Here is a 13,833-nt window from a genome sequence, read left to right on the forward strand (position 1 = left end):
AAAACTGGAGTCTTTCTTTGGGGGAAGGGCTGGGTGTGTTACCGAGCTTCCTCTCCAGACTGCGGGGGGCAGCAGTGAGGCACTAGCAGGACTGTGCTGCGCCTGCGCTCTGAGATCCCAAAGCGTGCTGAGTCACTGTGGGGGAGGAAGGGGGGGGGGGGCGGCGGCCAGGTCCCGAGAGACTCCAGCTGTTTGGGTTGTATTCTTCACCCCCGGTGTTTTTAGCTTCTCTGCTGGGCTGCTGACTTGCTGCTGGAGCAAAGTATCCAAACCTGTAGCGAAGCTCTCCCCGCAGAGACGGCTGCGATCACTCCCCACCCCCTCTCCAGTCTGCTCCCGTGCTCTCACTGCCGCTGCCCTCAGCCTGCGCCCGATCTAAAACCGTCCCAGCCCTCCAGGAAAGACAGACCTTTCTTGGCGAATCTCAAGGATGGCTTCTCTTGGTAACTATTTGTGGTTTTTTTTTCAGTCAAGCATCAATTCAGAGGCTTGTAATGAAATGGATAGTGAGAGAAAGCGCGGAGCTTATGCAGCTGTGAGCCTCCTCTCCACCATCTTAACCGGAAGTGACATGTTAAATATGTTAAGGTACAAGTTAAATACAATATATGTACACAGGTCCAAACAGCTATTTTGCTGTATAAAAAGAATTGGACTTTGAAATAGTGTACAATTAACCTGTGAAGGAAATCAAAAATGCAGGCGGACAAAAATAGAGGGATTGGGAATTCTATGTAATGGTTCATAGTCATCTCCCAGACTTCTTTCGCTGGGTGTAGCTGGCTCAGTTCATTACTGCTCTATTGGAGCTGATTTGGTTCATCTCATTGTTGAAGAGGGCCACGTCCATCAGAATTGATCATATAGTATTGTTGTTGAAGTATATAATGATCTTCTGGTCCTGCTCATTTCATTCAGCATCAGTTCATATAAGTCTTTCTAGGCCTTTCTGAAATCATCCTGCTGGTCATTTCTTACAGAGCAATAATATTCCATAATATTCATATACACAATTTATTCAGCCATTCTCCAATTGATGGGCATCCATTCAATTTCCAGTTTCTAGCCACTACAAAGAGACCTGCCACAAACATTCTTGCACATACAGGTCCCTTTCCCTTTTTTAAAATCTCTTTGGGATATAAGCCCAGTAGTAACATTGCTGGGTTAAAGGGTATGCACAGAAACTACAACTTTCAAGTAAAGGGATGGGGAAATGATGTCTGCAATTTGAGAAGTCTACAGAGTTGGCGATATAAGTTATTTGTTATTAAATTATGTTTCTGTCATGTCTGACCCCTGTTTACTTTGTTACCTAGTTGCCCTTAAGATAAATTATAGATAAGTGATAGGAATTTGATGGGAATAGAAAGATTTGTCATTAATGGTCCAGGAGCCAATTGAAAGTAAAAGCCTGAATATTTGGAGGAAAATCAGAAATATTAGGTTTGGGTAACATTAGCCTGTCTATAAGAATACTTACTACCCTTTAAGGCTGCTGGGGATATAAGAAAGACAAAGCCAGTCTCTCTCAAGGGACTCCATTCTAATAGAATATGCAAACGATTATATACAATCTATGTAACAGAAAAAAATCAGAGATAATCTCAGAGGAAAAAACCTAGGATAGCCAAGCGGCATAGTGGCTAGAATGCAGGATCTGGAGTCAGGAAGAGTTAAAATCTTGAATTCAGATATGGGCTCAGACACTAGCTGTGTGACCCTGAGAAGTCACTTAACCCTGTTTGCCTCAGTTACCTCATCTGTAAAAAAGAAGGAAATGGCAATCATTCCTAGTGTCTTTGCTGAGGAAACCCCAAATGAAAAGTCAGACAGGACACAACAATAGGGGGAAAAACACTGGTGGGGTGGGGAGCAGGAAGGGAAAGAAAGGAAAAGAGAAATTTTCTTGGAGAAGATAGGATTTGAACTGACTCCTGAAGGAAGCCAGGGAAGCCAGGAGGTGGAAAGGAAAATCATACCAGGCATGTGTAATTCCCCCTAAAATCTGTTCTGCTTTTGGCTTATTCCCTCTTACTTCTAAACTTTCCATGTACTTGGATTATTTGTCCAGAGACTCTAAGTTCAAATTCTAGCTACTCTGCTTACCACATATAAGCTCAATCAATTCATTCAATATTTTCCTGTCCCTGCTTCCTCATTTAGAGCATATGGCTATCTCACTGATTAAATCTTATGATCTTAGAAAGACCTAGAAATCCTCTCTGTCCACTTCCTTAAGATACTACATGTGCTCTTGATAAATGTTGAATTGAAATTTTTTAATTTTATTTTGTAAAAGCTTTTTGAAATTTTATTAAATTTTTTATTTTATTAATTTTATCCATAATCTGTCCTATAAATAAGCTAAAAGTTAGGAGTTGAGGGTAATGGTGGGGTTCTGCAGAATTGAATTTTTAATCTTACAGTTTCTTATATAATTGTCAAACCAGACTGATCACTATCTCCTCTATTTGCTCAGTATCTCATTCCAAGTATTCCCTCTTCCCCTCCTCTCTACTTTATCTGAATTCTACCCACTCTTAAAAGTGTAATTCAAGTACTACCTCCTCAAAGTCCTTTCCATCCTCTAGTAGTTAACACTAGGCCAGATAGAGGACACTTAAGAATTAAGTTTTATTATTTGTTGGCATATGTATGCATTGTTTCACAAATAGAATTTTAAACTCCTTGAGGTTTTTCATGATAGGCACTCAATAAATGTTGGATGAATAGAACTGAATTGCTTGATTTGACATGGGCCTGACCTGGAGAACTGGAAGCTAGGAAGCGGTCACCATCTGGGAACTGGAGAACGATGAATAGCGCGGGAAGATAGGAGGCCAAAAAGGGAGAATGGCTTTGGATTCCCTTTTCTGTCTTTTTTCCATCCCCCATTCCTCCCCCACGGAAGGGAGAAGTAAAAACTAAGGAATGCACAGAGGTTGGTTGGGGGCGGGAAGGGAAGTGGAGGCAGAAATTCGGTCATTTAAGGAGGAGGCGCTGGGGAGAAAAAGGAATGAGGCCTTCTATTCACACATCCCAGACCAAGGAAATTTATCTGCACCCCCTCGGTTCATCCAGTTTCCCGGGGGAGGCGGAGCCCTCTTTTTCACGCCTAGACTTGCGGGAACTCAGGGTAGGGAGGGGCAGCAGGATAGGCTCAGGGATGAGCTCCACCCGAACTTCCCCAGCTCCCACCTGTCCCAGCCGCAGCCCCAGCGAACCTGACAGGCTTAGTACCTGACTGGCCGCCCTGGGTCACCACCTTTCGCTTTTTGCTGGGGTCACCTAGTTTGGCCCCCCAGCATTGCTCTCTCGGCCCGGTGAGTCTCCCAGCTCTCTCTCTCATTCACAGCATAACTCCTCCCCTCCCCCCTTCCGTCCTTCCCGGGTAGAGGAGGCTTGGGTTAAGAGGGGCTGAGCAGAGGAGTGGGGAAGGCGTCAAATCTCCTATGACGTGGGAGTCAAGCTGGGAGAGACAGGATTCGGGTCCTCAGAGGGGAGCACACGTCTCTTGGGCTGGGGAGATGCCCCAAAGTTAGGCGGTGGGGTGGCAGGAAGGGCGAAGGAGAGAACGCCTGGGTTCTAGGAAAGGGAAGAGTGAGACGCGGGAAACGTGGAGGCTGTGGGCAAGGTTGGTGCTACGGGCCGAAGTTCCAAAAGGTGGGAGACCCCTGAGTTCCAAGAGAGAAGTGCTCCAAGGATGGGAAGGGTGGCACTGTGGCAGGAGAATGAGCGGCACCGGGGGAGACGCTGGTCCAATCCTGGCACTCCTGATCTCTACCCTTCAGTCCCCATTTTTTTCTACTCCCCCTCCCCTCTCCCAGGATGAAGCTGTTCTGCCTCCAGCCCCCGGGCAATGAGACTCTTCTGAGCTCCCCGGCCTCGAGGGCCACGGGCACTGTGTTCTTGCTGCTGGCTGCCGTGCTAGGGCTGCCCGGCAATGGCTTCGTGGTGTGGAGCCTCGCGGGCTGGAGGCCGGCGCGGGGAAGGCCCCTGGCGGCCACCCTGGTGCTGCATCTGGCCCTGGCCGACGGCGCGGTCCTGTTGCTCACCCCACTCTTCGTGGCTTTTCTGGTTGGCCAGGCGTGGCCCCTGGGCCCCACGGGCTGCAAAGCGGTGTACTACGTGTGCGCGGTCAGCATGTACGCCAGCGTCCTGCTCACCGCCCTGCTGAGCCTGCAGCGCTGCCTGGCCGTCACCCGTCCCTTCCTGGCTCCCACTCTGCGCAGCCCGGCGTTGGCCCGACGATTGCTGCTCGGCGTCTGGGCAGCCGCTCTGCTCCTGGCGCTGCCCGCAGCCACCTACAGACACCTGTGGGGGGGGCGCGTGTGCCAGCTGTGCCACCCTTCTCCTGCTGCGGCCGCCGCCCACCTGGCCTTGGAGACCCTGACGGCTTTCGTGCTGCCCTTCGGCTTGGTGCTGGGCTGCTACGGAGTGACTCTGGCCCGGCTGCGGAGCGGGCGCTGGGGGGCCGGGCGCCAGGGCGTGCGCGCAGGCCGTCTCGTGAGTGCCATCGTGCTGGCTTTCGGCTTGCTCTGGGCCCCCTACCACGCTGTCAACTTGCTGCAGGCAGTGGCCGCCTTGGCCCCTTCCGATGGGTCTCTGGCGAGACTCGGGGGCGCAGGCCAGGCGGCCCGGGCCGGGACCACGGCTTTGGCTTTCTTCAGCTCCAGCGTCAACCCCATTCTCTACGTCTTTGCTGCCGGGGACCTTTTGCCCCGGGCTGGACCTCGATTCCTCACCCGAATCTTCGAAGGCTCGGGGGAGGCACGAGGGGAAGGTCGTTCCCGTGAAGGAACGATGGAGCTGCGAGCCACCAGGCGCTTGGGAGGAGCAGGGCAGGATCAAGGGAATGGGGACCCCGGCGGTGGAGTCCAAGGGATAGGCTCAGATTGCAAAGGCTGAAGTTGCATGCTTCCTTTCCCTCTATTTCTCCAACACTTCTTTCCCTATCAGCTCCCTATCTATGTTTGACCCCAGAATCCAGGGGTACTACCCCTCCTCCCTCCCCCCACACTCCTGCCCGACTCCTTACTGGCCCAGAGACTTGTGACAAGAAGTTTACTGTGCAGCCCTAAGGCGGGAGTCACTCCAGGCCCACAGAACTCAGGGAGCAGGATTTATTGTGTTTGGCTTATTTTTATGTATGTGCCCAGCTACGCCGATCAATAGTGCCAGAGGAATCAGATTGTAAATACAGTGGATCCATTTACACATTATTCCTATTGTTTGTGTCTTCTTTCCGGCCAGCATAAAAATTCAAGGCTATTTTAGAGGTCTCTTTTCTCCTCCACAACTGTAAAGCTGGGGTTGGGTTATCTTAGTTTGGGGAATTCTCTCCTAAGAGCTGGGACTAGACAGCCATCTAGGGAGCAACATAGGGAGGTGCAAGATTATATAAAATCGTTTTAGTACCCCCAAATTTTGCCCTGCCAGGTGACACATAGGGTATTCTTTTTTCATTAAATTGTTTTTCAAGTCAAGATCCACCCTTTCTCCTTTCCATTCTCTGCCTCCACCGTGGAGAAAACAAGAAAAACAAAATTCCCTATTACATAGACATTTATTTTGATTGATTACCCAAATGTGAATTGGTCTGTTACAATGATCCCAAAATGCTTCTCCCCACAGAAGCTCCTCCCTTTAATTCCAGTATTTGCCTAATCAAGTCAATTCAACATTTATTTAGGACCATTATGTTTAAGACTTTGTATTGTGTCTTCTCCCTTATTTAAACCATCCTCTTCTCAGCTTTCAAACTGATTTTCCCAAAGCACAGGTCTGACCATGTCTCTTGTTAATGCTCAGAAAAATCAAAATGACAAGTAATCCAAAAGTCAATGGAAAGAACACAGTTTATATTAACAAGTTGCAACATATTGCCAGCAATGATTTCTGTTGAAGAAATGGTAGGGATAAGTTAGGATTTTTATAATTTGGAAAAGAAATATACTAGTCGTATCTCATACACACACAGAGACAGTAGATGGATAGCCCAAGTGTTATATTGGTTCCCTGTGATGCTAAAAGAATCTGAGGAAGGTTTTCAAAAATGGTGAACTTCTAAGAGGAGATTTCTTTTTTTTTACTGAGGCAATTGGAGTTAAGTGACTTGCCCAGGGTCACATATCTAGGAAGTGTTAAGTGTCCTCCTGACTGGTACTTTATCCACTGGGACACCTAGGTGCCCCCCTAAGAGGAGATTTCTAGAAAAGTATAAACAAGACTCATACAGGAAGGAAGTTTGTGATCTCTGTGGATAAAGGAATAAAGTGGTGGATCTATCAAAGGACATTGGATTACTTGTTACAAAGTAAATTGAAAGTATTGGGGCCATGTCATAAGAAAGTAATTTTAAAGTGTTAATTTAGGGTGTACAAAATAGATTTGTTCTGATTCAGAAGAAAAGCTTCTAATTCCCTCCTTAACCTGACACTGTCCTTTTTCCAGACCCCTGCAAATATCCATGTATCTGGCATCCAACAGGGCTAGAACCAAGAGACAAAATATCATGCCATTGAAATAAGGATGAAAGCAGGCTGGGATGATGACGATGACGATGATGATGATGATGATGATGATGATGATGATGATGTGTGTGTCTGTGTGTGTGTGTGTTTTGCCAGGATTTGGAAGGAGAGGACCTAAGTAGTAAAGAGATTAGATGTGACATAGCAAGGAACAAAGGGTGAAGTGGCTCTCATGTCTTCACCAAAATAAGATGTGGGATCTGTTTAAAGACAGCAAATGCTGCTTCCTTTCCTGGAATTTTCCTTCCCTCTTCTTAAGCTTTTCTTGCTATTCTTTCTCACTTGTCATCCATAGACCTACTATATCTGCTTTTCTCAAACTTATGGAAACCAAGTGCCATTCTGCTATGAATTCAACCAGATTATTGGGTTCTGTAGAAAATACTTTGAATAAATGTGATTTTGTTTAATTATTAGTTATCTTTGCTTAATAATTTTGCTCCATCTAATTTGGTTGGGAACTTCCATTTAAACTCAAGTCCCATAAAGCTTGAAAAAGCAAAGCTCCTAATTGGGGCTCAAAAAGAATAGTTTTAAAGTAATGGTATTGTGGTGAGAATGTCTGCCTTTAAAACAATTGACTCAGTTTCTATTTCTGGCCAATGAAATTAAACTCTAGGGTGTTATGTGGTACAGGCCTGGATAGAACGCCAGGCCTGGAGTTGGAAAAATTCATCTTCTTGAGTTCAAATATGATCTCAGACACTTAGCTGTGTGCAAGTTACAACTCTGTTTACCTCAGTTTCTGATCTGTAAAGTGAGCTGGCTTAGGAAAAGGCAAACCATTCCAGTATCTTGCCAAGAAAACCCCCAAAATGAGCCAATGAAGAATCAGATATGATTGAAAAATGATTTAACTTCCTTATGTTACAGGAACTGTGCTAAGAGCTGGAACTTGAGTAATTAGTAAAAGATTAGGGTTTTATTACCAAGAAATGGGGAGGAATGCCATCTTTTCTCTGGTGCAGGGAAGGCATAGTACCACCTTTGGTTCAAACAAAAGTTAGGCATATCCATTCATGTACCATAGAGATCTCAGTATATTTCTTTCAATTTACCTTTAGAAGCTTGAACTGCTGCTGTCCCCCTTTGGACACTTCCTGGCTTCTTGAAATAACCGCATTCCTATGAGGATCTTCTTTATTCTTTGAAATTCTCTTTCCTGGAGAAATTATTCTGTGCTGTAGACACATGGTATCACAGAATTGAAGTCTTAGACTCTTCAATTAGGCCCATACTTGAGTCATGGAGTCTTGTGGAAAATGGAGTCCTTTCTTCTTGCATCTTCCTAGAATGAGATATACTTGTGCACCTACCAAGATAAAGCGTGGAGGGGAAAAGGAGGAAGAGAGAAATTTGTTGTCTACACTTGTGTCTATCTACATGACCAGCAATCTCACACACACACACACACACACACACACACACATACACACACACACACACATACACATGAATATATAGACTCTAGCATCTTCCCTCTCACATCAACCTCTGTGATACTCCTTGCCTAAAATTTGGCAGAGGTAAAGGAGAAAACCCAAACAATTTTAGCATGCTATGGATGTCTATGTAACATTAAAAAATCATGACACATGAATTGTTCAGATGCTTAGGCTGGAATATGGTGCTGTAAAACACTGAGATGAAAGGAGATGGATATTTTGTGCCTATTTCTTATTGGTGAGAAGGAAAGAAGAGTTGAAAGGGAATATATGAGGGATTTTTTTTTAGACTTAATATCTGTGTGATAGTCACCAATCTGTGGATTGGTTTTTCTTCTATTAGTAAAATGAGAGAGTTGGGACAGATGACTTCTAATTCTCTTTACATCTCTTAATCCTGTAATCTTATGAAAACTATCATTGACTGGTTTTTTAGAAGCAATTTGGTTCTGGGTGAAGTGGTTTCTTTCCCAGCCCAGATAAGTGGGGTTCAACTATTGTTCAAGATTTTGAAACAAAGATTTAACACACTTCCACTCTCACATTCTACGTCTCCCATACTGCATCTCTTCAGTGTTTGAAAAATTTCACTTCAGAACTCAATCCTTGTGGTTTCAGCCCAAAACCTTTCTTCATATCCTTTGCGTGACTGTTATTTGGTCATTTTACCCCCATCCCTCCAGTAAAACAACAGAGTTGGGGGAGGGTAAAATTACCCAGTAATCTTCTTTACTTCCTGCATCTTTTCAGAGAATGAAACAAGAGGAAGTGAGTTGCTGAGACTATAGCAGGAAGGATCATGGTCAGATAAAAGAAAGTTCTCACATAAAATAACCTCTGGGACAAAGGAACAACTGCACAGGGAAGCACTTCAAATGAAGGAGACTCCCTTTCATTCTGATAGTCACCCTACCTTGATGCAAAGGTAGGGACAAAGTAGCATTTGATGGTATGTCTTACCCAGAATGCTTTTTGAGATACTTTCCATCTTTTTGTCCTTGTAATAATAATAACATTTTGTGGGACTTTAAAGTTACCAAAGTACTTTGCAAACATCATCTCATCCTCACAATAGCCCTGAAACATAGGTGCTGTTATTAGCTTCATTTTATAGATGAGGAAACTGACGATAAATGAAATTAAGTGCCTCACCCAGGGTTATACAGCTTACACAATAACTGTTGGGGGCTGGATTTGAATTCAGGTCTTCCTGACTCTAAGTCTAGCACTATGCCATCTAACTGCCTTTGGTCTGATTGGCCAATTCCACCTTTCCTCTTGTCAGTTGGGTTTCAGGCTCAACTTTTTTTTCTCTTTATTTAATAGTATTTTTTTTTTTTTTTACAATTACATGTAAAGATAGTTTTCAACATTCACTTTTATAAGAATTTAAGTTCCAAATTTTTCTATTGTTCTCCCTCTCTCCCTTCTCACCCCACTTCTCAAAACAACAAGCAATCTATTGTAGGTTAAACACGTATAATGACATTAATCTTATTTCCTCATTACACATGTTGTAAAAGAAGAGTCAAGACAAAAAGGAAAAAGGAAAAAAAAAGTTTAAAAAGTGAAAATACTGTGCTTTGATCTGCATTCAGATTCCATAGTTCTTTCGCTAGATGTGGATGGCATTTTCCATCATAGTCCCTCAGAACTGTCTTGGATCGTTGTATTATTGCAAATTTATCATAGCTGATCGTCACAATGTTGCTGTTACTGCGTATGAACATTGTATACTTCTGGTTCTGCTCACTTTCCTCAGCATCAATTTTTGTAAGTCTCTTCAGGTTTTTCTGACATAATTTCTTACAGCACATCTGAATTTTCTGAAATCGTCCTGCTCATTTCTTATTGCACCACACTATTCCATTATATTCATATGCCACAACTTGCACCATTCCCCAATTGATAGGCATTTGCTCAATTTCCAATTCTTCACCACAATGAAGAGAATCTCAACTCTTCTTAATAAAGAACCTACTTAAGCTCCTACTCAAAGTCAAAACCTCTTTCATTTTCTCTGTGGGGCAGATCAGTGTGGAAGAATCCAGAAGACTGTCAAATTGGTGGAGTTAATAATTTTTATATAATGTGCCTTCATTACAATAATTCTGTGAGGTAAGGAATATATATATCTCATTACCTTTTATAGCTCAGAGAGGTTAGACAAATTACCTATAGCTAGGTATTGTCAGAACAAGGACTTGAACCCAGGACTTCTGAAACCAATGCCAATCCTCTTTCTGTTATGCTATGTTACTCCCTAGTTTTATACCCCTTAGCTAATCCCCAGATTCTATATCTACAATTTTGAGAATGTATATACTTGCACATCAGCTTTAAGGACAAATGATGGGGACTGGAGGGCAAATGAGAATTCTGATCCAAACTCAGGAAAGTAAATTGGAGCTATTATCTCCTGAGGGAAGATGGACTGGCTTTCAGATGAATCTTAGTTTGTTTTGGTCTGGGAGCCTCCTTCCACCTACATTGTAAACAGGAATGGATCTAAATCCAGGGATTGCCTTAAAATCAACAAATCCTTTGGATCTCAACCTAATGGGCTGAAGAGGGGAAAGTTTCTGGGTTTTCTCAGCCTTGTCCTTGGCTGACTTGGAAATTTTAAATGAATGAACTGAACTAGATTATGTCTAATATTCACTCTAGCTTGAATTTTATGCTGATATGGGGATGACAAAATGGAGATCAGAAAGGAAGGATGGAAAACACTTAAACTGGGGAAGGGAAAGGGAGATAAGATTCATCTCTCTAAGTAGCTCCCACTAGCCATATTAATAAAAAAATCAAAATCTAATACTGTCCTAAGGAAACCATGCTTTCCACACTTGACTCATCCTCTTACTATTTCCCAGATACCAATCATAGATGAGTTCAGACATGCTCCTTAAAGCTGAACCTCTACCTGCCCTCCCCTTTCCCTATTTCTCATTTCCCATCACATCTGGCCCCACCCTCCCTGACTTCTCTTCCCTCCTTACTTGCGTATTTGGGGCACAATGGTCTATTTCTTGCTTGGAGGTGGGAAATAGCATTAAGCACCACCCTCTTAGAAGAGTTTTTCTCTCATCCTCCTCCTGCCCCCTCCCCCTTCTCCACCCTTACTGCCCCAACACTTCCTTCCCCACTGACTGACAAGACAGTAGCACCCAAACCCCAGGCCTGCCAGGCCTCCAACTTTTGGAAAAGAAGGTAAGTCCAAAACAGTGGGTGGGGATAAAGAAAACAAAGTCTAATCCATAAGTGAGAGAGGACTTAAAATGAGAAATATTTGGATTTATTCAGTGCCCCAGCCTCCCCACACTGGTAGCATCTCAGATATTCTAGGGAAAATTTGGGGAAGAGGGATGTAGAGAAAATGGGGTGAGAGATAATCAGAGAACCAGGAGTGAGGGGAACTGAGAGGGTAGCGTGGTGGAAGAATTGGACCATCAGCTCCAAGGGTACAGTTATTCCTGTAGGAAAGAGATATAAAAGGAGATAGGAGAATGGGGGAATTGATAACGAGACAGGGTTGGCGAAGAGGAAACTCCATTTTACCCTGAGACAACCTCTTTCTGAAAGGAAGAAGGATTATAGAGGTGTAGAAATGCAACCACTGCAAATTTAGCAATTTGATTCTGTGGGCAGGAAATGCTATGGCCCAGTTAGGAAATTGGTCCATTTCTCTCCTAAAGTAGCTAACTGGTGGGGTGGGGATGGGTGGAGTAGGGTAGGACAATCCCTGTAAAGCAGGCTTGGATACTAGAACCGGACAGAATTCCAAAGTTTGTGCCTCCTAGTACAGAAGACTTCCCAAAGTTTAGGGAAAGCCTGTAAGGTACTGAGTCCTTGGCACCTTCTGGGGTAGGTGCACCCCAGACAAAGGTGAAGGCTGACAGAGGGTTCTCCCTTTGTCCTATGTCTAGTCCTCCCTATCTTTCCTTAACTCTTCATCCAGGTCTTCCCAATGGCCACCAACATCACAGCCCCTGATGCAAATTCATCCAATATAATGTTCATCACGTCCCTGTCCATCATACTGCTCTCAGTGGCCCTGGCATTGGGACTTCCAGGAAACAGCTTTGTGGTGTGGAGTATCCTGGTCCAAATGCGACGTCGCTCTGTCACTGCCCTTTTGGTCCTGAACCTGGCACTGGCTGATCTGGCGGTGCTGCTTACTGCGCCCTTCTTCCTCCACTTCCTGGCCAAGGGAACCTGGTCCTTTGGTCTGGCCGGGTGCCGCCTCTGCCACTACACCTGTGGAGTCAGCATGTACGCCAGTGTCCTTCTCATCACAGCCATGAGCCTCGACCGCTCCCTGGCTGTGGCTCGCCCTTTCATTTCTCAGAAATTCCGAACCAAGGCAGTTGTCTGGAAAGTCTTGGGGGGCATCTGGGTGGTTTCTTTCTTTCTGGCGGTACCTGTTATTGTGTACCGACAAGTGGTACATAAAGAGCCAGATAGAGAGATCTGTGCTCCCATTTACTCCACTCTCGGCCATGTGGCCTTTCACTTGCTGTTTGAGTCCATCACAGGCTTTGTGCTGCCCTTTATAGCCATTGTTGGCAGCTACTCAGACATCGGTCGGCGGCTTCGAGCCACCAGATTCCACCGGAGACGCCGCACCGGACGCCTGGTGGTGTTGATCATTTTGACTTTTACTGCTTTCTGGCTGCCTTACCATGTTGTGAACTTTGGAGAGGCTTCCAGGGCCCTGGGTGGGTATAAAATAGGGGAGGGCTCTGTAGGACAGCGGCTGATGTTGGCCCGCTATGTCCTTATTGCCTTAGCCTTCCTGAGTAGCAGTCTGAACCCTCTCCTGTATGCTTGTGCTGGTGGTGGGCTACTCCGCTCAGCTGGGGTAGGCTTTGTAGTCAAGTTGCTTGAAGGCACTGGCTCAGAGTTATCCACCACCCGGAGGGGCACCCAGGTTCAATCACCCTGTAACAACCCCAACAGTCCTCTGGAACCTAGCCCAGCAGAGACCGCCACTCTCTCCACCAATCCCAGTGACTGAACTGCAGAGTAAGACCTGCGTGGTTGGGGCGGGCCTGTGCTGGGGTCAGCTTTCTTGTTCCCAGGGATGACAAGCAAAATGCTGTCTCATACAGCTCAGTCATTTCCCCCAGGGGACATGGAGTCAGAGGAAGCTCTCAGTTTGGACTGACAGTCTGTTTATATAGGAGATGAATTGACACAGGCTGTGGGATAACAGGAGAAGAAATGGAAAAAAGATAAATGACAGAATAACCACATTCTGATCTGTCTCCTCATACAGTTTTTAAAATTAAAAACAAAAGTCTGAAAACATGTTTATTCATGAGGGATGCTCCATGGAGTGTTAACCGAGACAATCTAGACTTTTCCCCAGCAAACCTTGTTACTATGGACTGCTGAGACTGTGGGTAGAGAGGTGAGAATATTGAAAATTCTGGGGTTCTGAAGGAGCCATCTGATGACTACATAACTGGATTTGAGGATAACTCACTCTTCTAGTAAAAGAATGAGGGAAACTAGGCATCCTAGTAATGGGAGACATATACATAAGCTCACATGTACACATATACATGCTTATACTTACATATATGTATCACCTTGAACTAGGAAACCCATGTGTAGCAAGCCTTATAATACCAAATCATTCATAAGAAAATGAAGAAAGATGTTGCTATTGATTACATATGGGTATATGTGTGCATATATATGCCCATACATATTTTACCCATCACAGCTGGCCCTTTCTGGAAGCCCTGCATAGCTGGAACAAAAAAGGCACATTTGTGACCTCCATCTAGAATAGCACCCATAGTGATTATCAGTAATTGTCAGATTTCCTGCTGATAATCACTTTA

General features: G+C 44.8%; 2 protein-coding genes across 2 annotated transcripts; both read left to right on the plus strand.

The window, feature by feature from the left end:
- Positions 1–2,732: 2,732 nt before the first annotated feature.
- Positions 2,733–5,225, plus strand: LTB4R2 (leukotriene B4 receptor 2). Its single transcript, XM_051973944.1, has 2 exons — positions 2,733–3,326; positions 3,831–5,225. The coding sequence occupies exon 2, from the start codon at positions 3,832–3,834 to the stop codon at positions 4,909–4,911; it is 1,080 nt and encodes a 359-aa protein (XP_051829904.1). The 5' UTR covers positions 2,733–3,326; position 3,831; the 3' UTR covers positions 4,912–5,225.
- A 5,768-nt stretch (positions 5,226–10,993) lies between these two features.
- On the plus strand, positions 10,994–13,289 carry LTB4R (leukotriene B4 receptor). The gene is made up of 2 exons (XM_051980562.1): positions 10,994–11,191; positions 11,940–13,289. The coding sequence occupies exon 2, from the start codon at positions 11,949–11,951 to the stop codon at positions 12,996–12,998; it is 1,050 nt and encodes a 349-aa protein (XP_051836522.1). The 5' UTR covers positions 10,994–11,191; positions 11,940–11,948; the 3' UTR covers positions 12,999–13,289.
- Positions 13,290–13,833: the final 544 nt, after the last annotated feature.

The sequence above is a fragment of the Antechinus flavipes genome, chromosome 2 (assembly GCF_016432865.1).
Source record: "Antechinus flavipes isolate AdamAnt ecotype Samford, QLD, Australia chromosome 2, AdamAnt_v2, whole genome shotgun sequence".
Lineage (NCBI taxonomy): Eukaryota > Metazoa > Chordata > Mammalia > Dasyuromorphia > Dasyuridae > Antechinus > Antechinus flavipes.

What these genes read in the sequence shown, in the direction of transcription:
- LTB4R2 (XM_051973944.1), top strand. Translation starts at nt 3,832, where the DNA reads ATGAAGCTGTTCTGCCTCCAGCCCCCGGGCAATGAGACTCTTCTGAGC.
- LTB4R (XM_051980562.1), top strand. Translation starts at nt 11,949, where the DNA reads ATGGCCACCAACATCACAGCCCCTGATGCAAATTCATCCAATATAATG.